The sequence below is a fragment of the Sebastes fasciatus genome, chromosome 6 (assembly GCF_043250625.1).
Source record: "Sebastes fasciatus isolate fSebFas1 chromosome 6, fSebFas1.pri, whole genome shotgun sequence".
NCBI lineage: Eukaryota > Metazoa > Chordata > Actinopteri > Perciformes > Sebastidae > Sebastes > Sebastes fasciatus.
This window is the reverse complement of record NC_133800.1, coordinates 24,942,084-24,967,654: the sequence shown is the minus strand read 5'-3', so window position 1 is coordinate 24,967,654 and position 25,571 is coordinate 24,942,084. Positions and strand designations below refer to the sequence as shown.

General features: G+C 42.7%; 2 protein-coding genes across 5 annotated transcripts in view; both read left to right on the top strand.

The window, feature by feature from the left end:
* Window positions 1-15,123, top strand: part of cabin1 (calcineurin binding protein 1) — a 44,540-nt gene extending 29,417 nt beyond the window's left edge. For all 4 annotated transcript variants that reach the window (XM_074638749.1, XM_074638748.1, XM_074638747.1 and 1 more), the window contains 6 exons: window positions 30-713; window positions 3,510-3,584; window positions 8,472-8,730; window positions 11,595-11,753; window positions 11,875-12,077; window positions 13,520-15,123. In XM_074638749.1, the coding sequence (XP_074494850.1) occupies window positions 30-713; window positions 3,510-3,584; window positions 8,472-8,730; window positions 11,595-11,753; window positions 11,875-12,077; window positions 13,520-13,663 (1,524 nt within the window). In that variant the 3' untranslated portion in view covers window positions 13,664-15,123. The remainder of the gene's footprint in view (window positions 1-29; window positions 714-3,509; window positions 3,585-8,471; window positions 8,731-11,594; window positions 11,754-11,874; window positions 12,078-13,519) is intronic.
* Window positions 15,124-15,761: 638 nt separating this feature from the next.
* On the top strand, window positions 15,762-24,227 carry tbx16 (T-box transcription factor 16). Its single transcript, XM_074638754.1, has 10 exons — window positions 15,762-15,851; window positions 21,391-21,510; window positions 21,628-21,784; window positions 21,872-21,974; window positions 22,368-22,532; window positions 22,728-22,874; window positions 22,956-23,026; window positions 23,159-23,247; window positions 23,332-23,545; window positions 23,641-24,227. Exons 2-10 carry the CDS (start codon window positions 21,495-21,497, stop codon window positions 24,092-24,094), a joined length of 1,416 nt encoding a protein of 471 aa, XP_074494855.1. The 5' UTR covers window positions 15,762-15,851; window positions 21,391-21,494; the 3' UTR covers window positions 24,095-24,227.
* The last annotated feature ends 1,344 nt before the right edge of the window (window positions 24,228-25,571 follow it).

Below are 25,571 nucleotides of genomic sequence, written 5' to 3'. Positions count from 1 at the left end.
ATGTTTTGACAGGTTCTGTTCTCTCTCAGGTGTCGGAGCAGCTTCACAAAGCGCCTGCGCCCTCCATGGGGGAGATGACCACAACGGACGCATCCAACAGGCCCAGTTCAGAGGACGGCAAACATGCGCTGCCTAAGAAGCCTGGGCTCACAGAGGGAGTCTGTGCCACTGACACAGGGCCCAGGGAAGCCTCCCAGGCACAACTCACCCCAACACCACCATCCATAGATAAAGGGAGTAAAGTTCAGGAGATCTACCCTGGGAAGGTAGAGACTGCGGGGAGTGAGGGGCACAAAGCAGGGCCAGAGGAACCGATGGAGATGGACACTGGCCACTGGAGGAGGCCCGCTATTACCACGGACTCTCAGGGCAACCAAACGGAGGCCGAGACCTCCCTGAGTGTTGTAGAGCCCCAGCAGAAAGTTACTGACAGCGGCCGGACACCAGAGCTGTCTCTAGAGGAGCTAAGTATCAGTTCCAGGCAGCAGCAGCTCCAAGCCTTGGCACCCAAGGTCACCGTGGCAGCCAGCGGGACTGATCAGGGGTTACTACGAAGGCCAAACAGGAAAAGGAAGCTTCTTGAGGATGTGGAGTCCGGAAAAACGTTACTGCTTGATGCCTACAGAGTGTGGCAGCAAGGCCAGAAAGTCATGACATACGACCTGGCACGCATCGAGAAGATCATGTCAGAGACTTATATGCTCATGAAACAGGTAAAACCTCTCCAAGATGCACACAGATTATTGTTGCAAGTATATGCGCCGCTGTCATTTTTTGTTATCTTGCAAAGTCATGCATGCTTTATAAGAGCCCTCCTAAAATACATTGGACTTGGGAAACCCCTTTTCTAGTTGAATTAGTAACGCAGCACCCACTGTAGAAGAGGGACTTTCCCTCTTTCAGTTTTCAAACACTGTGACGAATCCAGCTCTTATAGTGCGGTTTTGTTTTTACTCTCAGTAACCCAAATTCAACCTCTTTGTCTTCTGATGTTACTCCTGAAACAGGCTGCTGACTCTAAAAGTAGCCACCCTGGGTATTTTTAAAATGAAATGGGATTTTTTTTTTTTTATTACATGCCGTTACAAGTAGGTGGGGGGGAGCTGCTGTGGATCAGTCATTGTTGATTTTTTTGATTTTTAATTAAACTTGTGAAATTGATGCAGCTCATCACTTAAGGCTGCACGGTTATGGCCAAAATGATAATCAGGATTATTTTAAATCAATATTGTTATCTCGATTATTCATTGATTTTTAAGGACACATTTAAATACATTTAAATAAACAGAGCACTGCTTTGTGCTTTCACTTTCAAGTTGTGCTACGATCCTGCTAATGTACAAGTCTTTGCATCAAAATAAAACTTAAAATAATGTTCTTCACCTGAATTCAGTGCATTATGAGCAAAACGAGTAATATACAGTATATTTCTCTTCTATGCTGAACTACAGCCACAACATTCAGGAAAGTTTCTCACAGGCTGTCATGCCACATGTGCAGCGGCATGACCGCTCTCCAAAAGTGAAGCCAAACATCTCGATCACCGGCTGGTGGCTGGCTGTTAGTTCAGGAAGCGCTTGATTTAGATTTTAGATATAGATTTATTTATTTATATGTAGCGGAGTTTTCTATAAACGGAGCACGCATTTTAAACATCAATATCATGTTCATTTAATTGTGGGAAGTCAAAATCGTGATCACGATTAATATTCGATTAATTGGGCGGCCCTATCCTCGCTGCATTTTCACAATTCATTATTTGCAGTGACTGGCCCTCGGGTTACATTTTGAACGTGCTGAATCAATTTTTTTGTGTCTATGTCTGCCAATTTTTGCTCCCATACAAAGACTATATTGAACGGTGAAAGACTTGTATGTAATGGCTGTAGAACTGGTGCCAAAAAGTTGTGTAAGATGTGTAGTGCCATCACAGAGACGAAGATCTGTGTGTATTGCAAGATTATTGCTACATTTTTAGGTCTATTAGGTTATATGTATTGTAATGTATAGTAACTTCTGGCTCCCCGTAGTACATAGTAGAAGCAGGGAAAGGGCTGCTATCTGTAAAACTATGCTTATTATGTGAAATTCATCACATTATGTTAACCTTCTCCTGTGTGGGAAGTGTTAAAGAAGCGAGGAGTTTCTTCATATCTCTCTAGATCAAAATGTTCCTCGGTTGTTGAAAGTTAGTCCAACCTGAGTGCTTTCTATGGCATTGGTGATGGAGCTGCAGAACAGCCCACATCAGCTTATATAGCCATATTGAGCTCACGATCAATGTTGGCCCTACAGAAGTTGCCATGTCATTATCTGTAACGCCAGAGAGCTGTAGCTGGAGTGGGAGGGTAGTAGGCGAGGGACAGCTGAAGAGGAGAAAGAAGAAATCGGAGGAGATGGGCCAGCTTCAGCAGCTCTTTTTGTTGTGTTGTTTTTTTAGGTGCTTTGGTTACAGCTAAGATTTTTTTTGTTCCTGTGCTCTTTAAGAGACAGCAAGGAGAACATTTTCTCAGACACACCCGTAAGAGAGAGTAACCAGAACCAGCCACGACATGTTTCCTGTCGTCAAATGAGCTGTGCAATTAATACGCCTGAACGTTTTCCAGAAGCATCTTCTGCTTTTGCACCTACTTGCACTAAACTGCAGTGGTTTTGTGGTCTGCTGCAATGCACAGCTGCATGTGGTTATAGTTCAGATCTGTATCTTGCATCTTTTGCATCATGGCATCCTCACTCTTAAGGTGGTAAATTTCAAAAGAGCCACTAAATTGTGTGTTCTAGACAGCATTTTCTGCCATCCGAATGCAGTATGTCCTGTCACATTAAGTTATTGGAGATGTCTTGTTGGAATTCGTCACATTCTCATAGTAATAATTATACGATATTGATATGTCATCACTGGCAACTGTATGTGGTTTGACAAGGAGGGGTTTGCAGTGAGCTAGACAGGAATTGAAAGCGGAGGGCTGTCCTCTGTGATGCACTGAAGCTTGACTCAGTCCATTTAACAACTGGCGTCATTTGAAAACTAGAATGAGGCTGCTGTAAAATCCCTCCCTTTGGGGGTCCCTGAACCGCAGCATACAACAGACTGCTGGAGGGAACATAACAGCTGTGTGAACAAGATTACTGCCAAGTGTACGACGTTGGGCTGCAGCTAAGCTTGCTAACTGCTCGCTGCACTGCCCTTAATGTGAACCTTTCTTTACTAGTGTTATGATCAGAGGCAGAAGACATCCCACTGGCTCTGATACACCATCAGAAGAATTTGTTGTTGGTTTGGCATTAGTGTAGAGACATAATGACTAATTTACCACGGTGTGTACACAGGACAGGTCACCTCAGAAAGATATGATGAATTTCCAGTAGTACACTCACTGCTCCAGTGCTGCATGAGGAGGTTTTACTAAATAGAAAAAGATGTGTGAAACGATTTGTGCAATATAACCACCAATGAGCATATGTAGCTCTGCCCTAATGTCCTCGTTCTGCCTGTTCTCCTGTCACAGGTTGATGAAGACGTAGCTCTGGACCAAGCTGTGAAGTTCTGCCAGATACAGTTGGCCACTTCTGCCCAAAGACAGGTAAAACACTTTTAACTCTGCATGCTCTTCTGCCATCTTTCTGCTACCTCTACAATGTGTCTCCCCTGTGCATTGTAGCTCATACTGACCTCTGAAACTAGAAAACCAATGGGAATCCATTGGTACCAACCTCGTCATACTAGCTTGTCACGAAGGAGGTTAAATAACGCTCCAAACATAAGCTACATTTTGGCAAGGAAAAACTGTCACGGTCATTTTTAAAGGGGTCCCTTGACCTCTGACCTCAAGATATGTGAATGAAAATGGGTTCTATGGGTACCCACGAGTCTCCCCTTTACAGACATGCCAACTTTATGATAATCACATGCAGTTTGGGGCAAGTCATAGTCAAGTCAGCACACTGACACACTGACAGCTGTTGTTGCCTGTTGGAAATCAGTTTGCCATGTTATGATTGGAGCATATTTTTTATGTTAAATGCAGTACCTGTGAGGGTTTCTGGACAATATTTGTCATTGTTTTGAGTTGTTAATCGATTTCCAATAATAGATGTATACATATATTTGCTTAAAGCAAGAATATTTGTCCACTCCAATGTTGATATGAGTATTAAATACTTGACAAATCTTCCTTTAAGGTACATTTTGAACAGATAAAAAATGTGCGATTAATTTGCTATTAATCTCGATCAACTATTGACAATCATGCAATTAATCGTGATTAAATATTTTAATCAATTGACTGCCCTAATTTAAACAAACCATACGTCAACAGGGAAATAAAAGCCTCGCCAACCAGGCAATTACGCTCACAGACCGCTATAAGCTGGCTGGAGCTTTCTCTGGAGACCGGTCTCGTAGACAAGAGGCTTTTATTTCCCGGCAGTCGCCGGCTTACTGTCACGGCAGTTTGTGGAGCTTCTAAACTTCGAAGACGTTGGCGCAAATGTTCGATTCCCCATCAATTTTCGTAAAACTGCCAATATTCAAAATCTATACAGTTAATTTCATTCCTCAAGAAGTCTCAGAAGTGAATTTAGTGATGAAATAGCTAAAAAAAATGTAATAGCTAAAAAAAATGTAAAAAAAAACTTGCTGTTTTTGGCCGCTGTTGTTGTGACCACAGACCCGTACCATTCCAGCGCTTTGCATTGTGGGATACAGTAGGGGAGGTAAACTGGTCCAATGCGTGATGGAGATTTTTCCAAACAAGTACGACATCCAGTTATTTTTGGCATACTGTAGATTTTACTTTTGTTTGCCTGCTGCATACTAAATGCTACATTTTCGCCAAATCAGTATGTACTACTAGTATAGTATGCAGTTTCGAATACATGCAGTCTTGCAGAGTAAAGATTTGATGATTTAAGGCTTTACTCAAAACAAGTTTAAGATTCAGCAGCAGTATTTTGTTTTGTGACTTGATGAACACTGTTTTACGTAGCCTTTAAACGAAAGGCAAAAGAAAATATCCAGTCATGAAGTCATTATAACGGCAGGTAAAAGCTTAACCGAGCAGATAATATCTGATAAGTTACAACCATCATGGCACTACTCTGACACACTAAAGTCTGGTTTCCATCATATCAAACTTGTGTTTTTACCAGCCAAGCTTAAAAGATCTATCTGAGGTGTCCCGATGTTGTACACCCCACCCAGCTGCCAATCTAAGCAGGTTGAATGCTAATTTTACTTGTCAGCTATTTGGCTTATAATAGCAGGTTTGACACGCAGCATCTGTAGTAAAATGTGCTAAACTGATGAGTAACTTCAAGTCTATCCTGCCTCAGCCTGCCAGTGCTAAATATAGCCTAAAAGCGAGGTGTGAATGCTCCCTGTTGTCCCTTCAGCTTCACTCTGTAGTTGCTAAACTTGTCATCGTTTCAATTGAGCATCGGTATGCATGTTGCTTATTTGCACAAGCAGTGTGCATATAATTTACCCGGCAAAATGACAGCATTATCTATAAACATTAAATATGTATGTCTAATTGTAGTTCTAATGGGTTCAGCTAAACCAACTATTAGCTCAGCTTTGTCTTCAGTACTCATATTCTTCATGGAATCATTAGTTGCTCTGCCTCCATCCTGTGGCGCCAGTGGCGGTGACTCCCTCTTCCTCGCATCCCTCCTCCTGCCCACACAGTCGACAAGGGTCTCTCTGCCCACATCCTGTTGTCACGGTGATGTTCCCCCGAACCTCAGGCTCACAAGAAGTAGCTGTGGGCAAAATAAATCTCTGTTTTCCTGATTCACTGATCGCATCATCTTATTTTCTGCATGAATCTTTTTTGTTGTCTTTGTTCATTTTTGTCTGTGCATTCGTTTGTCTGATGTTCACGCATAAACACACGACACAGAGATAATGGTGCAGATGAGGCACAGAACTACAAGCCACATTTCTCAAATGTGTGTGGTTGGAAATCAGATTTTGTTTTTACTGAAACAAGTTGTGTGGGCACTTTTGAAATCAGGTTCCAGTTGTTTATTTACATGTATAAATCTCCCTAATATCTTGATGCACTTTGTGTCCACAGCAAATGTTTTAAAATGCTTGTGTTGTATTTAACTTCCATGTTTATGTGTAATTATTGTGCCACCAGCTCATGTCGTGGTTTTCATTTGGTTGCACTTGTAGTGGGAAATGTGAGCAGGCACCTTGGAGTTCTCAGCTCGAGAACATGAGACATTCTTGCCTGCTTCTTACAGATTCACACATCCCTTGAAGCCCCCACAAGTGCAAAGCGAGATCTGCTCGCGTAGTGCTGAGCCGCAAAAACTGTATGTGTTGTAGGGCTGTGTATTGGCAAGAATCTTGTGATACAATACGTATCATGATACTGGAGTAACAATTAGATAATTGCGATACTGTAAGCAAGGCGAAATGTTGCAGGTTTTCTTTTTAATTTAATTTTAGGAAAACTGTCCTAGTATAAAGAACATACCAGAAATATACACTATTCTAGAATGGGCAAAAACAACAAATATATACTGCATGCAGAAAAAACTATATGTTTTTTGCCCAAAACTGCATGTGATTATCATAAAGTGGGCATGTCTGTAAAGTGGAGACTCGTGGGTACCCATAGAACCCATTTTCTTTCACCTATCTTGAGGTCAGAGGTCAAACAACCCCTGCAAAAATGGCCATGCCAGTTTTTCCTCTACAAAATTAGCGTAACTTTGGAGCGTTATTTAGCCTCCTTCACAATAAGCTAGTATGACATGATTGGTACCAATTGTTTTCTAGTCTCAGTATCTCCACTTTATCTTTAAAACTGAGCCTGCTACAACCTCCGAAAGATCGAATAGCGGTCGGGCCCGACTGCGGGCCAAAGCATGATAAGGCTACATGACCTGTGCTCTTTGTTACGGCCACTGTCTGATATATTTTCATAATCTTTTTGCTTTCTACTCTCTTCTTGGGGAGATGGTGCCGCTCTTTGAGAGACTGGATGGAGGTACTTCATTAAAACACTCCAGTGTCACCTCCTGTATATCAGCAGACTTGGAAGAATGCTGACTCGTCATAGGAGAATATGGCTTCATAAAGGAGCACCAGTGTCAGTCCCTCCCTTTTGGGCAGGCAGTTTAATTAAAATGTTCCGTTGGCCGGTCTTTCAAATGCGTTGGAAAGATGACCGAACCTGTACGCGACGACTACAGCTGTTCTAATCTGATTTAAAGCCCAATCTCGCTAATTGCACAGAATCATCTTTCATTTCATATTGTGAGACCTCTGCTCGGCTGCCAGCAACCCACTCTCACCACACATAAAACACTCGGGAGACCTACAGACCGGCCGCACGCTATGTGCTGCAATTTTCTCAGGTACTGTGTTTTTCTGAAGCACACGGTCCAGCTGACTTGTTGGTGTCTTTGTTGGCGATGTTTAATTCATGAGATATGAATCATCAAAGCTGGCTGTGGAGCTGCTGCATGCCTGAAGCTGCCGTGTGCCGCTCTGCATTGAGCTGAAGGATCTGTCTAAGCTTTCTGAGGGCTACTCTTGTTTGTTTGATTTGCCTGCGCTGTGCTGTGTGAATCCCGTGGGGAGCTCCGTCATACACTGCTGTTATTCAGAGCACAATTTGACTTAGACTCCCAGCAGAGAGCCTGTTATTGCCAAATTATCTTGTGCTAACATAGTGTATCTGTCAAAGGCTGCTTGTCGTGTGTGGCTTGTGAAATCTTGACAAAACTGGAATACATTTAATAATCAAATTTGCCTCTGACTTAGAAGCCCTCTCCGTCGCAAAGTTGTATAATTTTTACGTGCCTGCATAATTAATGCAGTTCAATTCTGTGTATCCTAGTAACACCGGATGTAAAATAATTTCTCCAGTTTGTTAAATGTTGCCACAGTTCAAAGACTGAAGAGCTGGGATTAAAGGCTTATAAAGGCTAGTTTTCATCCCAACTTTTCATCTGTTTAAAATTGAAAACTAGAGAAGGTGTATTCATTTATTTTAACCATGCTCCTCGGTGTTGCCATGACAGCGGCTGTGGGAGCAGGGCGGCTGTTGTCACAGGTTGTTTGTGCAGCTCTTGTGTTTGTAAGTGGTCCTCAAAAGGACACACAGGAAAAGTGGCTCAGAGGGATGTAGAGCTGAGCTCCTCGCTGGCACCCAACAACACAGAGTCCAGCACACACGTAAGCCTCTGAAGCCCCGGGGGGGATGACATCGCAACTCCGTAAAGGATTTCATTACTTATGGGAAAGACCCTAGACTGATATCGCTGATGTGTTGTTTGAAAAGTGCAGTGGTATCGACTGAGAGAGATTCTGTCTCCAGGGGAGAAGGATGTACGCTTCTCTGAAATCTACCTGAGCAGAGGAAGGGTTAACGCTACAGATGGATCCCCAAGGTCAGTCACTCACACCTCCTCACGACCAATGCTCTTCTTCTTCTTCTCTCTCCCAACAGTCTGCCGGCGATGCCCCGACCACACCCAAGTACACCAAGGACCACCGAGACATCTTCTTCCCCGCCTCCCTGCCGACGCCCGTCCTGCTCAGCCACACCGCCTGCCACCCGCTGTCCGCCCCGGAGGGTCTAGCCAAAGTGGTGTACGAGCCCCTGAGCAAGTTATCCAGACCCCAAGCCTCGGGCTTCCACGATCAGCCGCAGCACAGGAGAGCAGCTAGCCACCCTGCTGCAGCCATGGCCTTCCTACCACACACAGGTACAGTGGCCTCCACTCCCAACATCACTATACAGTTGTTTAGTGTTTTTGCCACAATGTCATGTACACACATATTAACACAAATGTATGCGTTCTCTGATGCTTGGAAGTAGGGTTGTAACGGTATGAGATTTTCACGGTACGATAACCATCTCAGAAAGTATCACAGTTTCATGGTATCAAGGTATTACACTGTTATTGTTATTGTTATTGCTAGTAGTAGTAGTAGTAGTAGTAGTAGTAGTAGTAGTAGTAGTAGTAGCAGTAGCAGCAGCAGCAGCAGCAGTAGTAGTTACAAGGGCCTTAATGGAATGAGGACAGAATTATAAACCTGATTAAAACAAAATATCATGCAGCTACAATATGTTATATAACTTAAGAATGTTAGTTTACGTGTTACCAGCAGTAATTAACTACTAAATGAAAAATAACATCAGCTGTGAGCTTTTAAAATACTGTCCTATGACTATTATCATCTACTGTAGGTGCGTGACAGTGCAGCCAGACTGCTCCTGTCTGCATCTTTGACTCACCTTGATACGGTTACAACCCTACATGGAAGATTTTAGAGATAAAAAAAAATGCTCTTTTGCAGTTCAGTCTGTGAAGATCCTGAAAGTGCTTTAGTCCCTGTGACCAGCAGGGGGCGCCTGTGGACTTCCACAGATCTGTTACATAACAGCAGACTCTGACTCTGGCTGGCCTGCTTGTATTTTTGCCTTTTGGGTTTTGTCAGTTCCCCATCAGGAGTTTTAAAAAATCGGTGTTCTCCAGATTGTGACTCTTTTTCTGAGCTTCTGGAGGGGTTTGGCATAATAATCCTCATAATGAATAATCTGGCTTGCTGTTCATCGCATGTTTAATATCTAAAGATGTTATTCCTGCACCCAGTGTGTTCAGCCTGAATTCACCTGATAAAAAAAACTCAACCTGTGAATCTTCATCATGCAGTATTTGGTATTTTTCTTTCTAGTTATTACATGTAATTATTATGTAGAAGGTTCTAATAATCATTAGATTTCTGTATGATGATAGTGGAGCCATTAGAGGGCAGTAAAAATCATTCGGAGACACTGAAGGCAATCCTCTTGTTGTTGAGGCAGCTTTCATTTCAGATAAGTGCTCAGTAAGTGAAGCTACTGCGTTTGGCTCTCTTCCTGTTTATGGTCACACGCTTTTTACTGCAACCTCTGAAACCGTAGCCTAATTTGACCTCTTTGATATTCGTAGACATCTTGCAGGCAACAAACTTGAAGGTAGATGTTGTTTTTGACCCTGAAGAGTATTGTATTACATGGACTTTACCCCAAATCTACTTTAAATCGAGCAGAAACATCTAAGCTCACAGTACGCATTTCAGAAAAATATACACATAAATGAGTCAAGAGTTAATATGAAATCATGTAATGAGTAAACATTTCCCTCCTCTCATACAATAATTCATATAAAGGCAAACATTACTGATAAAAAGGCAAAAATTCTACAGCATCAGAAGTCAATACATATTTGTTGATGTCTTCTGTTTGCAGCTGGTGACAACCTTATGTCTTGTTTTTGTTTATGTGGCGCTAACATTTTCTATACATTTAGACATGCATATATATACATCTATCTATACATTTATGATGTGTACTCTTGACAAAATCAGTTACTGTAAGGCTGCTCTGCAAATGAATTTCAAAATACAAATATGTTTTTTGTGAGTAAAAAATCCCCTCAAGTGCAAAGAGCTTTAATGAATTAGCTGTCAGGCAGAGCGCTCTGCAGCACCGCAGTATTCATCTTGTTTTTGTCCTTAATTAGAAAAACCACAATGCTGCTTCACAGCGAATTTTACAGAGCTCTGTCTCAGGTTTGCCTGAGTCCATCTTATCACCTATTACAGCATCTGGACTCTGAAGGTCATGTGACAAGCACATGTTTCATCATAAATCCAGTTTACTGAAAGTGTCTATAACCAGTAGCTGCATATTAGCAATCTGTGTGGATCTGTGAAGATTTCCTCAAGTTCTTAAAGTTGGATGACCTTTGAAAGTGTTGCAAATTCATACAGATACAACTGCACTCGCAGGTTAGCATAAAGCACTAATGGTTCCCTTGTCAGCATTAGATCATTTTTGTATAGCTGTCTAATGAAGGGAACTTTAAAGTCCCCATCAAAGAGACGTTGCCAGATAATTGTCTGCCAAATAAATGCCAAAATGTAAAGAATGATTTAATGGTATTTCTACATCAGAATACTTACGTCATCTTTACTTAATGTGTCCTTGAAACTGTCAATTCTTCATTAGGTGTTGTGAATTTATGCCACAGGGGACTTGATGACTGCCACAGAAATCCTGCTGCGATTATCTTTGTTGGCAGGGGATCCGATCATTAATTATGTGTTTTTGTGAAGAATTACTAGGGCTGCTCAATTTGGGAAAAAAACATCTAATTGTGATTATTTTTGACTGATACTGTAATTGCAATATGATATGCAATATTAGAGGGAATTATCATTTTTACATCGTTATGCTCATTTTCATTAAAAACACATTAAAATGATTATGGTGTGATTTTCTTCAGGGATCTGTACCAAACAATGATGTTTTCTTAAGTCTGTAGAATATGATGTGTAGGCCAGGACATCTCTGCAACATGACAATATGTAATTTAAAATGGTATTTTGACATCCACTTTAACTAATATTGTGCCTCCTGCGATTTGAAAATTGCAGTGGGTCATATTTTGATAAATATTGGATTAATTGTGCAGCGCTGAGAATTGCAAATATTGTAAAGCTGCCAAATACTACAAGGGGCCCACGGTGCTGATGTAAAGCTTTAACATGTGTTTTGTTTGTGTATCATTTGTGTCCACAGAGGAGCGGGAGGAGCCCTCAGAGGGACTCGCGTACCGACAGCAGGAGTCACACCTTTGTCAGCAGATGAAACTCGCCACCGTCTCCCAGGGACAGGAGTCAGCAGCAGGCTGGTTCCAGGAGGAAACCGCCACATGTAGCACCGCACAACCTTGTTCAGGTCAGAACTGATGATATTCCAACATAAACATATAAACTGTACCTAACATGACTTTCAGTGGCTTCATGTGCCTTGAAGTTGTTCTAATATTTAGAAATGTGTTGTTATTTTTCCATCTCAGACCAGCAGCAGTATGCCAGCGATGATCAGTCAAAACTTCCAGACCCCAGCCGAATCCGCTCCCGTGTCCCACCCAACATGCCAAAGCTTTACATCCCTTCCACCGTTACCAAGTTCCCACCAGAAATTACAGTAACACCTCCCACACCCACCCTTCTCTCCCCCAAAGGCAGCATCTCAGAGGAAACCAAACAGAGACTTAAGGTAGGAAGTTTGCCTCTACATGTGTGTTTCTGTGTGAGTGATCATACATGCATACATACATACATACATACATACATACATACGTGAGTGATCATGTACATGCAACTCTTTAAAAACGTTGCATGATCCTGTTTTAAATCAATCTAAAATAAAAACACAATAGCGAGAGCACTCATTCTTTTTGCAGCGGAAAGCTAAGCTTCTGTCTTTCCTGTCATCATGTTGCGTTACGTTCGGAACGGTCAGCTCGTAAAAATTAGCATATGTCCCAGAAAAAAAAGTACATAGTTGAAATAATGTTAGTTGTGTTGAGAAATATTTTGTTCATGTTTCTACATTCATAATTGTTTGGGAAAACAAATATGATTTGAAGATACTCCAAGAAATGACATCACAATAAGCAAAAAATATCAATGTAGGCACTGGGGAAATGTTTCTTTTGCAGATTAAACTATCAATACACCTTTGCACTCTGCTCATAAAAATGAGCATATCTCAAAAACTAAAAATATACGTAGTTCAAATAATTTATGGAGTTTTAGAAATATTTTGTTCATGTTTCTACATTTAGAAATCTTTTGGATCAAAAGGTTTTGTATGTTTATTTTGTGAAATTGTATCCAAAAGCATGTCATATTTTTTTATTTTTTTTTTATTTATGACACAATTTCAATACTTTTATCAATTATTATGATTAATTGTCTTACATAATCATTTAGCTTAGGTTGTACAGCTTTTAGGGATATAACGCATGAAAAAACTAACTGAAAAACATTAAGATACTGACCTCAATGATGAATGAAATTACATCACAATAAGCAAAAATACCAGTGCAGGCACTGGCGGCCCATTTCTATTGCAGAGTTCAGGTTAAAGTCCTGACACACCAAGGCGACGGTCGCCCGTCAGACAGTTTGGGGCCTTCGGCGAGCATCTGTCGCCCTAGTTTTCTGCGGTGTGTCCCACACCGTTGGCTCTAGTCTGTCTGTGTCTGAGGTTTTTCGGCTGATTCAGCATATTGAATGCAGCAGAAGAAAAACGGAAGTAAGGAAAGCAAGTCAACGAGTAAAGTTGAGATGAAAAACACAGAAGGCTCTTTTAATTTTTCCTTTTCATCTCATCTGATCATTCTCATTCTGATAAGTCCTCGGTCTTCCGGTTTCCATTTTTGATTGACAAATACAGACTACCGCCGCCTGCTTGAGTGGAGAGTTATTTCATCTCACGCAGGCGCAGAACGTACGTGCTAACTGGCCGTAGGCCGTCATCTTTTCGGTGTGTTCAAGTGCAACTTGTCAGCCAAAACAAAGGCGACGTGAGGCGACGCAACAGGCGGCCTTCGTCGCCTCTAGTTCTCTAATATCGGGTTGGTGTGTCTGGGGGCTTTAAACTGTAGCCTAGTCTAACACTCAACTTGTCCCCTGCTGTCTGCTCCTTTACAGAACGTCATCCTGTCATCTCAGTCTGCAGCCACAGTCAAAAAGGACACTCTGAGCCAGCCGGCGCTGGAGGTGCAGGAGACATCCAGCCAGGAGTCGTCCCTGGAGAGCGAGTCGGACGAGGAGGACGATTACATGGACATCTGAGGCGCCGACGGCCTCGCGTGTACGCTGAAACTGAACATGGCCTTTGGTATACATCACTGCAGCTGTCTTTGTTGATGCTAACGCTCCCTCACGTGCGTTACAAAAAAAAAAAGCACTCCCAAACTGAAGAAAATGCAGTATTCTCATCACCTGTCGTGTCACCGTGTCGCTCTGCTCGTCAGCCTCGATGGTGTAAGACAGACGACGATGGCTTTAGTCTCACAGCATGTCTGTAATGTGCCATTTATGCATATCACACATCGAGCTCTCCTGCACCGCCACCGTACACTGGATCCGGCGAGAAAGACTCTCAGCCTTTAAAGCCAACCAGTCCCGTGTTTATGCATCTTTTTTTTAATGTTGTGTGCTAACTGTATCTCCAAGCAGCAGCTAAATCCTCGCCAATCTGAGGTGCCTCAGTCTGGACTGACGCTCAGCAGCACATACCTGCAGTCCACCACTTAGATCACTTACGTTGGCATGGTAATTTCATCTGCATCGGTACATAATGTATTTCAATCAACACAAAGGTGAAATGAGGACAATCGGCTGCATTCGAGGTTCGTCCGTGGAGCCTCACAACCTGTAGCAGATTGGAAATGTTTACACTTATTAACGTTTGGGATGTTTTTCAGTTGGCACTTAACTTTGTGCTATTTTTGTATTCTTGTAATATTTTGTCCCATATATATGTATATATATATATATTTTATTTTCTTTCGAGTGCATTTGTAGCTAAGAGGAACAGTTCTTACCAGGAAAGATGTCCTGTCACCAGCACTGATCTGAATGATACGGAAAGAGGTTTCAGTTATTATGAATTAGCTTTTGTACATATCACAATCCAAATATCCTTTCCAATGCGTTTGGCTTTAAATGGGTTGAGTATTAAGCTGGACACGTGTGTGAGAGATGTGTGAGAGTGTAAACATTAAGGTGAAGGTCACTTCGATTCCAGTCAACTCAGGAAGGGACTCGCTGTGAACGGTTGCTTCACGTGATCGCTCCTGATTTCAGTGGAATTGAACTGCATGCCGAGGAAGACTTTCTAATATAGATGCCTTTCCATTGAAACCGTTTTGGTAAATGTGTCACAATTATAGCTCAACTCAGAGGAAGACAACAGAATGTTTTTTACAGATTGTTTTCTATAAAAAAAAAGAGAGATATTTACTGATTTATGTTTCTTGAAAGCTGTCTACAAATAGTTTTTAAAAAGAACACAAATGAATAATTGTAAACTATCGCCCTTGATATCAAAAAAAAGTTTTGGATTATTTTTTGTTTGTTTATTTTTTTGGTGTAACATAGTGTTTTCTATTGTTCTTCTGGGAATGTACCACAGCTAAAGAGCTTGGCCCGGTTCCCCCCCCAGCTCAGGCTGCAGGAGGGGAACTGTTCTCTCTGTCTGGACTGAATGCATTATAGATGTCAAACCAAAAATATATTTGAGAAACACATATTTGTTCTGCGTGCTTCTTCAAATACCATCCAGATCATCTGCATAACGGGTTATCAACATGGGTCCTTGCATCAGGTAACTTAGACCTCCTGAACTTTCTGAGAAAAACTGTAAAGCCCCATTTCCACCGCAGGAACTTTCCCCCTGAACTAAGAACCTTTTTAAGAGAAAGTTAGGTTCTGCTGTCTGCCTCCCGACTCATTCAAAAAAAAAATTAACTAATAGCAACGGGGAAATGACGGCTTTATCCACACAGCTTGAGTTACATCAATAAATTAATAATATGAATTAATATGAACCAGGAAAATAAATTTGTACTCATAATTTGACAGGATTTTACCCTTTAGTTCACTGCTGTAATGCTTTAGAGTGACAATACTCTTGTATCAAGATCAAGTATATATGTATTCCTAAATTTATTTTATTTCATTTTCCAGGTTTTTAAGAGAGACCTAAGCCAAGAGGGCAGCATAAAAATACATAAGGGGGCAACTACAAACGAGTATAAAGAATATCCTGTTAGGATGTCAAAGGAGAATGTTAAATTGAGCCACTTAGTTTTTAAAATCACAAGACCCAACTAGTGAGGTTTGGTTTTAACGTTCATTATGTCTGTCGTTTCATATTAATTTCTGAGAAATCAGCAGGTGAATCCTGGACGAGCTGGGACGTCTGCATGCCTCCAGGACTGTTGGAAGACATTCAAGTATTCTGGAAAGAGTAAAGGTGACGGTCACTCACTAAAACACCACACATGGGCACAACATTTTAACAGTGACCGCTAATTTATTTACAGTCAAGTTTATTTTCTGTGTGTGTTTTGACTATGAGACCGAAAACACATTATTTAAATCGGTAACACGCTCTTTGTGTTACTGATTTGTACTTTGCGTTTCACACTCCACACTTTATCGTGGTTTCCTTTGGCTGATAATTAAACACTTACTGTATAAACTATATATAGAATAATAATAATAATAAAATTGATAATAAAAATAAATAAATAAAAATAATAATAAAAACAAATACATTTAAACAATTATTTTAAAGAGAATAAAAAATAAATATAAACTCAATTTTCTGCCATATTAAACTGCTCTTAAAACTGCCAATTAGTAAATCCCTCAGGCTAATATGAAATTATAAAACCACCTGACAAATGTTTTATTGCCGGATAGTCAAGTCAAATCATCTTTATTTATATAACCCCAAATCACAAATTTGCCTCAAAGGGCTTCACAATCTGTACAGTACACAACACCCTCTGTCCTTAGACCCTCGATTCAAGTGAGGAAAAACTCCCCCAAAAAAACATTCAACAAGAAAATAATAAAGTAAAGGCATTTGTGAAATCTATCTTGCTTTTAAATCATTTTGAAATCTGAAAAAAAGCATCCTCTTCCGGTGGAGCTGTTGGCTCTCTGACTCCTGCAGCCGCCAGACCACCCCGCTGACCACATTGACTTTGTGGTCAAAGGGCTTGTACACCGTGGTGTGAAGTCTCCGACACGAGGGAAGTCATTAGTCTTCATTAGCAACTTCCAGGAGTTTCTTATGAAGTGCTGTGAAGTTGTCATTTGCCCCCTTTGCCAGGCAAGCTCGATTTGAGGTTTGTTTTCTTATGTGGTGGACCAAATGTGAGCTCGCCCGGCCCCTAGTCGCTGCATATGAGATCACAGTCACTCCAGAGTCAGGTCAGGGATGCCAGAGAGGATAATGCAACAGATTATTTTCACAGTAAAGAACTTTGTTTTTTATAATCTCTGCAAGGAAATTGACGAATTTGCCTTTACCCTAATAAAATCTGATTGATTAGTTTTCTTGTTGAGAAAAACACAGCTTGGGTGTTGTTTGTATGCAGATCTTTAGATTAAAGTTCTCTGCTGTGCCATGAACTAGACATGTCAATCACAACACAGCATCTCAAAGCAGATAAAGTGAAATTAGAATCGACCTGTTGTCAGGTATTTCCCCCGCCATGTGAGATTGTTCGGTCTCCTGCGACATCGTGTTGTCTCCAGCCACGGGGCTGCTATCTCTGCAAACCCCTCAAAGTGGCCAATTAAGCATCAAAAGGGCATGCTGCATGGCTAATGTGAGCGAAAGGTGTGAGATTTCTCGTCAGTCCACTCCGGGGGCTCTTTATTGGGCTGCCGGAGAGCCGTCTGATCCCCGGGCCCTGGCTGTATATTGGCAGCTGTTAACTGTCGAGCACAAGGGGGATCGGTGCAGTTAAAGCAAATGGCCAAAAGACTGACACCTGGGAGGTGGAACATCGCTGCCAAAGGTGATCCAGGAGGAGTAGACGCAGGAAGGGAAGCCACAGTGGAATCAGGCACGAGATATATGGGGAGGAATCAGCTGTAGCTGAAGATATCTAAAGGATTCCTGCTGCCATCCCTCATTAGTTACTCTAAAATGATATTAAAGGGGAACTACGGCCATTATCAGAATTCATACACGTTATTCCTATGGTCTAAGACAGTCCAGAAATATTAGTAAACATGAACAACTCTCTCCCAAATCCAAAAACTAGAGTGCTAAAACTCAAACTTGTGATGTCATAGGATATAAAGTGTGGAGTTGCTCCATGGACAATGAATGGGAGAGATGTTCTAGATGACACTGAGAGCACCCAGGGGAATGATCTGAGGATATGGGAACATTTTCTGTTTCACAACTGACAACACTAAAATAGAATAAAGCTCATTTGGGAATAAAAAAAAGAAATACAAACATACTGTGGATAGTCACATTTCTTTAATTTTTATCCTTCATGGTTTTAGTCTAGTTTTACTGTAGTTTTAGTCACCGAAAAATAATTGATTGATTTTAGAGAAAATGTTTTCTCTCTTTATTTTGTCAGCTATTTTTTTTTTTTTTTAAATCTTAGTCCTTTTGAGTCATCAGATTATATTGAACATTTCTGTCATATATCTTATTATCTGATGAAAACCACAGGTTGAATGATTAAGAATGCAGCTTTGCTGTTATTTCGAGTCCTCCTGAATGACTGCGCTCATTAGTGATGCACGGTTCAGTCACACCCACAAGGTCCATTATGAGAGCCAATCTGCACCGCCCAACATGTAAAAATATGCGTTACTCAACCACCCTAACCCGACCTGACCTGCAAACCGCCAACTTTATGCATTATGGTAGCACAGCTGTAAGGATTGCGGTGTGAGACAAGAAGGACAGAGACAAACTGAGTGCCGCCGAGACAGAGTGAAGGGAAGAGATGGTGGAAGGTGACAAAAATAAAGAGAGATTTTGGTAAAGTTTTTATGTTTTTAAACTACATTTTAGTCTCGTCTTTTTTCGTCAACGATATTGCATGTTTGATATCGTCTCTGTAAGTGCTTAATGGCATCGGTGCTGTCTCATCATCGTCTCGTCTTAGTCATGGAAACAAAGCTCGTTGACGAACATATTTTGTCATAGTTTTCGTTGACAAAATTAAAACAGCCTCCCATTCACTGTCTATGGAGCAGCTCCAGACTTTATACCCTATGACATCACAAGTTTGAGTTTTAGCACTCTAGTTTTTGATTTGGGAGAGAGTTGTTCATGTTTACTTATGTTTTTTGGACTGCCTTAGACCATAGGAATAACGTGTATGAATTTTGAAAATGGGTGTAGTTCCCCTTTAAGTAGCTGCATTCACACAGTATATTTACGGCCTTGAACAAAATCCACCATGTGTTTGGTTTGCAGTGCTTATCAATCTTCTCCAGATGACTTCCCTGATGTGTCATCCAGTCCAAATCGCCCCCATGCTGGCTGTTACATAAGGCTGTAATGCCTCCCGGTCCCGGAATTTGTCCCCAGGCCATTCACCGAGGCCTTCACCAGTCACACCTGTCACCTCCAGACTCAGTGCGTAATGGGATTGACACTGTCGCTGCTGAAACGTACACCTCAGCTCAGACACCGACACACTCCGCTGCCAGACCCGCAGTAGTGACTTGCAGCAGAGAATTTATCATCGAAATCGCTGTAATTCTCGCGGCGTCATCCTCTTAAACACTCAGCAGAGCCGTGTGACCTCTCTGCCCCGTGAAACAGTGGAAGGGAAGGGAGGTGGGGGGAGCTGAGCTAAGTGAGGAGAGCCACACTGAACCTGTGATTAATAACTCCTCGACAACAGTTGGTTTCACATGAGGAGGATAAAAACACATCGCACTTCCTCAAGGCCAATGTTGTGCCACAGAGGAGGGTGGGGAGGTGGTCCCGCATCAGGACATTTAACATGACTAAATGATCTCTGCATCTTTAAGTGCATCATTACAAGCCGAATGTTATTATCCTTTTTATTCTACATCGACCTGCGCACAGGAGCCCTAAAGAGGGTCGTCAATATGTTCACACTGAAGACTTTCTAGCAGTGAACGTCTCTCTTTTTGCTGATTCTACAGAGTGCCGTGCTGCGTTTAAGACTGTGGGACCAAACATTGCTTTTTAAAAAGACCATATATTGCATGTGGTTTTTAGTATTTAAACTGTGAATCCTTTGTGAATGGGTGTCAGGGAGCTCACAGAAGACATTGTATGCAGCACGCAGACATGAGAATACAATGATAAATGTGAGTGGAAGTGGTGCGTCTGTGCTAGAAAAAGAGGTTGAATGAGATGTGAAAGTCCCTTCAATTCAAATGTTCATGTCAGTGGAAACAAGAGGGGGGACTGTGGTTTAATTTTGTGCCTCTATGCTAACGCTCCGCAGCGTTTTGCATTTGTTTTGCCTGCGGTAGCGTGGCCTATGAATGACAACCGTGGATTTTTGCCTGGATGTGGATGGTGGGAGGAACGGCCGGGGTTGTTGTGGCAGCTTCTTTATTCTCAGACCCCTCCTGTCCCATTCAAGGCCGACTTGGGCTCGTGGTGCTAACTGGCTGTTAATTGCCTGCCTACACACAAGGCTTTCTCCACATGCAGAAACCAGCTCCTTCAAGGGAAACTAGCCTAATGAGATTATCTATCAGAGCATGGGCCTGTCTAGACACCCCAATACACAACCCCCGCCCACCCACCTACCTACCTCTGCATGCAGAGGACGCCCCCAGGTAAAAGTTACCTGCAGAAAGAGTCATTACGTCATTATGGGTTTATACCCACTGCGTAATTTCTCTGATGGAGAAAGCTGAGAATGTAGAGAAGAGTAAAAGTGATTGTATATTTGAGGTCAGAACATTTTCTTTTGTTTGTTTTTTTATCTAATTTCAGATCTCTGTAAAGGGCATGTGCAATAATAAGTGTCAGAATAATAGTTCTTGTAGGAGCTATTTATTTGTTGTTGGTATTTAGTCGTTGTTTTACTAATAATAAGTAGTATTGTTTGATTTTTTTTATTGTAGATATTTACTTTATTTAGATTTTGGTAATTTTCTTTTGCTCGTTATTTGTTTAGTTTATTTTTCTTGTTAAGTATATGTCGTATTTTTGCGTAATTAGTACTTTGATTTCTTTTGTTTATGAATTAGGTAAAACTGTGGGCACCCGCGGTTATTTAGGTAGGTAAACAGATAGGACCAGCATGCATCTGGGGTGCGCTTATGTTTTTTTACCAGAACAAGAGAGGCAGCGACATCCATGTTTTCTTTGTGCTTGCTTTTTTGGATAAATAAATCATCAGAAACATACATTTTGCATGGACAATGGACTCTTTTGCCTGCATAAACCTAAAAAAAGTTAGATTTTTCCAACAAATGGCTACTACAACAGCTCCTCCAGTGAACACAAACACACAGGACTCTCTCATTTAAACCTATCCTCCATTGTATTTCTATCAGCTTTGTTAAATGTACTATACTGAGTATTTACCACATTGCACAAACACACTAAATGCCGTTTTGGCGTTTGGTTATGTCCGTGTGAATGAATATTTACTCAGATTCTGGTGCCGCCGCGAGCACCCCGATCCGCAGCAGGGAAGTGCGTCCATATTTGTTTTAAAGTCTCTTAGCAGTTAATAAAGGTGCATTTCCTTCATCCCCCTTCCTGTGGGGACGGTATCAAGGCTCTGTTAAGTCTCTTTGATTTCCAGCACCCTCCAATCACAGCAGGGCCTCTGACTCGTCATTGTGCCACTTCAAAGCCTGGGAATGGCTCTCTTGACCCCACCCACTCCGGGGCTCCCCTTAAAAGTCACGGTCACCAGTCCAGCAGGACTTATGGTCTGTGAGATATCTGCTGCAACAAGACTGATCGACCTTCTGACTCCCTGAGCTGCTGGATTTCTCTTTTTTTTTTACACACGAGGCAGGAGATCAGAGCTGAAGGAACACTTGGATATCACGAATACTTGGATTGCTTATTGGCCCTCAGTGCATGAAGCTTTTCTTGTGCTGCTTCTGCTGAACCAGAACAATGCAGTCCATCAGAGGTGAGTGGCTGAGCTCTTCAATCAATAACTCCAATTTCCCAACCCGTGTTGTCTTTAGCTGTTTCTTGATCCTATCCCTTTTTACTGAAGCGTGTGGCTATGACGATTCACTTTTAGACTTGAAGCCCAACTTCAGCGGCCCTCCTCCCTCCTCCATGGCTGCCGGCCCTGATGCCTATCTCCAGGGCAACATCAGGATGACCCTGGAGGACCCTGAGCTCTGGAAGAGCTTCCATGAAATAGGAACAGAGATGATTATCACTAAACCGGGCAGGTGAGATGACAGAACATATCAAAAAAATGTAATGCAAAATGTTTGGAAAGTATTTTTTCCTCACATGTCCCCTTCTGTGTTTTCCAGGAGGATGTTTCCACACTGTAAGATTAACCTGTCCGGCCTTATTCCGTGTGCCAAGTACATCTTACTGGTTGACATGGTGCCTGAGGATGGTTTTAGGTATAAGGTAAGTTATTTTTCCTTCACTTATGAATGAGTTTCATATTGGTATCAGACATTTTTAGTCAAGAAAAACTTACTTTTTAAAGTAGCCTTGACTTCCCACAGTCATGGCTTTGGCTTCACATTTCCCTCACTGGTTACCAGAACCCCCAGACAAGACAAGACATCCCCTGTTTATCACCTCCCCCCCGCCCCCCTGACATTGTACATCAAAGGGTGCTATCTCTTCCTGTTTTTCTATCCCCTGCTGGGAGCCCACTGTACTACCCCCTATCTCTGTGGGTGGTGCCGGCCAGCAGTCACTCTCCACACCGTCGTCTTCCTCTCACGCTGTGTGAAGGGAAGAAGATGAAAATCACCTTTCTCTGTGACTGACTGATCTGTCTCCTTCCTCCAGTGGAATAAAGAGAAATGGGAGGTGGCGGGGAAAGCGGAGCCCCAGCCTCCCTGCAGGACCTACCTCCACCCCGACTCCCCGGCCCCGGGGAGCCACTGGATGAAGCAGTCCGTCTCCTTCCTCAAACTCAAGCTCACCAACAACACACTCGACCAGCATGGCCATGTAAGTATAAGAGCACTCGAAAATGGGGTGCTTAACTTACCAAATGATATCCACACTGCTTTTTTTGAAGGATAATTGAAGTCCTTGGTGGACTGGTACAGAATGGATGCTCTGCCAGCGGCGAAGTGGATACTTGTGTGCTTGAAAACAGAAAAAAAAAGTGATCTGAATTAACCACCCTCTTCCTATCTGCAGATCATTCTGCACTCCATGCACAGCTACCACCCGCGCTTCCACATCGTCCAGGCGGACGACCTGTTCAGCGTCCGCTGGAGTGTCTTCCAGACCTTCACCTTCCCTGAGACTTCCTTCACGGCGGTCACAGCATACCAGAACACCAAGGTCAGTCTCTCTCACCGCAAACCTAACAGCTGCCAGGAAGTCACACATTATTGGGATTTTAACTGATTTCCCCGCCTGCAGATTACGAAGCTGAAGATCAACCACAACCCATTCGCAAAAGGTTTCCGGGATGAAGGCACTAATAAAAAAAGGTGATTGTCAAATTAGTCACATGCAGGTAGTGATGATAACGGCTGGTTGCTTTATTGGAAGAATGGAGGCGCATCTACAGATTTCCTTTGCGGTATAGAAATTAATGCAATGACCCTGACCTTCCTCTGCAGGCGTTCAAGCAAGAACCCAACCTGCCTGGAGAAGCAAGCTAAGATGTCAGACATTTTGAACAGAGACTCAGAGGAGGACAGTCCACCAGGTACAGTTTTAAAACTCTCTTCCTCCTGTAGTACCTTCTTGTCCTGTATCCCCGAAGCTGATCGGATGATTTGCTTCCTCTCAGATTTCTGCCGGTCATCGTATGAGGGTTACGACGGAGAGGAAGGAGACCTGCCCAAAAGGAAAGAGGCTGACGGCGTCAAAGAGGAGGGCTACTCCCCGTGGGCTGCTGAGAGGGAGCACAGCGTGAGGACTGAATCCCCCGCTGGGGCTGACCCCAGAGACATGTACAACACAGAGCAGCTCGTACCAGCTCCGGCTTCCTACCAGCCGTACAGGTGAATACTAGTAAAGTTAAAAAGTGAAGTTATGCAACAAATAAGCATAATGTCGTGATGAACAGACCTCTGAACGCCTTCTTTTTGCTCTTCAGGTTCCACGAGTACGGAAAGTCTCCCTCTCCCTCCTCCAGCGTCGGCAGCAGCAGCAGTGGATCAGGACGCAGCAGCTTCGAGTCCAGAGTCCCCGACGTCGCAACCATCCCAGATCACGAGTCTTCAAAGCCCCGCACACACGAGGTCGGCCCGTCCCCTTGCGGCCCGTCCCCTTGCGGCCCGCAGCACCTCCCCGCCCCCCAGGACTACACCGGGGTCCTCAACATGACCATGGCTCAGGCCGGCAAGCCGGGGGTGATCGGCCACCACATCTACAGCCCGTACGGCGCCGAGCAGCCCTTGGGCCAGTGGAGCGGCCCCGGCGCCGCCCAGTATCCCCCTCCTCACCACCTGACCACCGACTACGCCACGCAAGCCGTGCACCACGGCTATCACCATGGCAACGTGGCCGAGTGGAGCCAATACCCGCTGTTCTCCTACTCCTGCTGGTGAAGGAATCTTAACTGACTGAGGGTGACTTTCACCGATGCTGCTGCTGCTGCTGCTGCTGCCATCTTACCAGAACACTGACCCAGTGCTCACAGCTATGAGATTGCATGCCCAGACGAGACTGAGGGCCAGAGACCTGCCCTGCGACAACAATAGAAAAAGTGAAAGATGAAGAAGAAGTGTCGCTGCCTTCTGTTCAGCCTGGCAGGATTGAGACTCCTCCAGTGATGCTGACTGAAACCACAAAGTGTGCTACGCCATGCTGTTTGATTGTTTAATTGTTGGATTGTCTATTTATTTTGTATTTCATCTCATTTCCCAAGTTTAAATATTATTTTTGTAAAAAAAAAAATTTGTGTGCAATTTATGTATGTCTTCAAATTGTGATGTGATCTGAAAATAAAAACCTACTTAAAGTAACATGATTTGATGTCCTGTTTGTAGGGCTGTCGCGAATACCTTTTTTTTGGGCTTCGTTGAAAAATATACGAAGGTATTCGAAGCTTTGCGGTGTGGTGTGGCGTGGTGTGGCGTGGCATGGCACATTGGGCGCAGCAGGCTGACATGTCCTTCTGTCTCCATCTCCCCCCTTTCAGTGCCACTGCTGTACACACACACACACACACACACACACACACACACTACACGCAACAAACAGTGATATACGTCTGAGAATAACTAATAAGAATTAATGATGAATATGAATAATGTGGGATTATTCTGTATTTCATGGGCTATTTGGGGATTTTTTACTTTATTATTACATACTTATATAAATTTTTTTTTTTAAAACAAAGCATTCAAATACTGATTCGGAAGTTGATTACCATGGCAACAGTTGAACCTCCGAGCTTTCGGGTCAGCCTTACCTGTTTGTGTTTCTGTAGTTTACATATAACTTTTGGCTTATCCTACTATAATAAAAAAAATTTATTTAAACATAGACGGATGATGTAAATAATACCTCCTATTACTCATTATGCTTACATTAAAAACAAACGGTGATACTCAGTTATCATTACCGACCCTCTGATTCGAACCCATGCCTTCATATCCGGTTGTACGAGCCATGAAGTTGCAAACTTCCTGTCTGTAATTTAGTTTTTCATCCAATGAATGAATGAATGTATTGTGTGTGTTTGTGTCTTTGTTTGCGGCTGCACATCTGCATGCTTTGTAACCGGCCAGCTCATATAAGCAGAGCCTCCTTTGGTGGCGTTTGTTTGTATTTGCTCTTTGTTGACGTAACGAGGGCCACTCTGTAGTTTGGACAGGCCCAGCATGCATTAAAGACGTTGTATTACTGTGACTCCGGCTCACCTGCTGAGGTTTACCCACCGGCATCATAAAGCATCGCACGACTACCCGTTCTCCATCTCAATGAGCCTTGAAAAGCATGAAAATGGGGGGGCTGTTTGGCTCCTTTTCACAGCTGAAAAACACAGGCTGGGCCCATCGCCTCCACCCGGGTGGATATGAG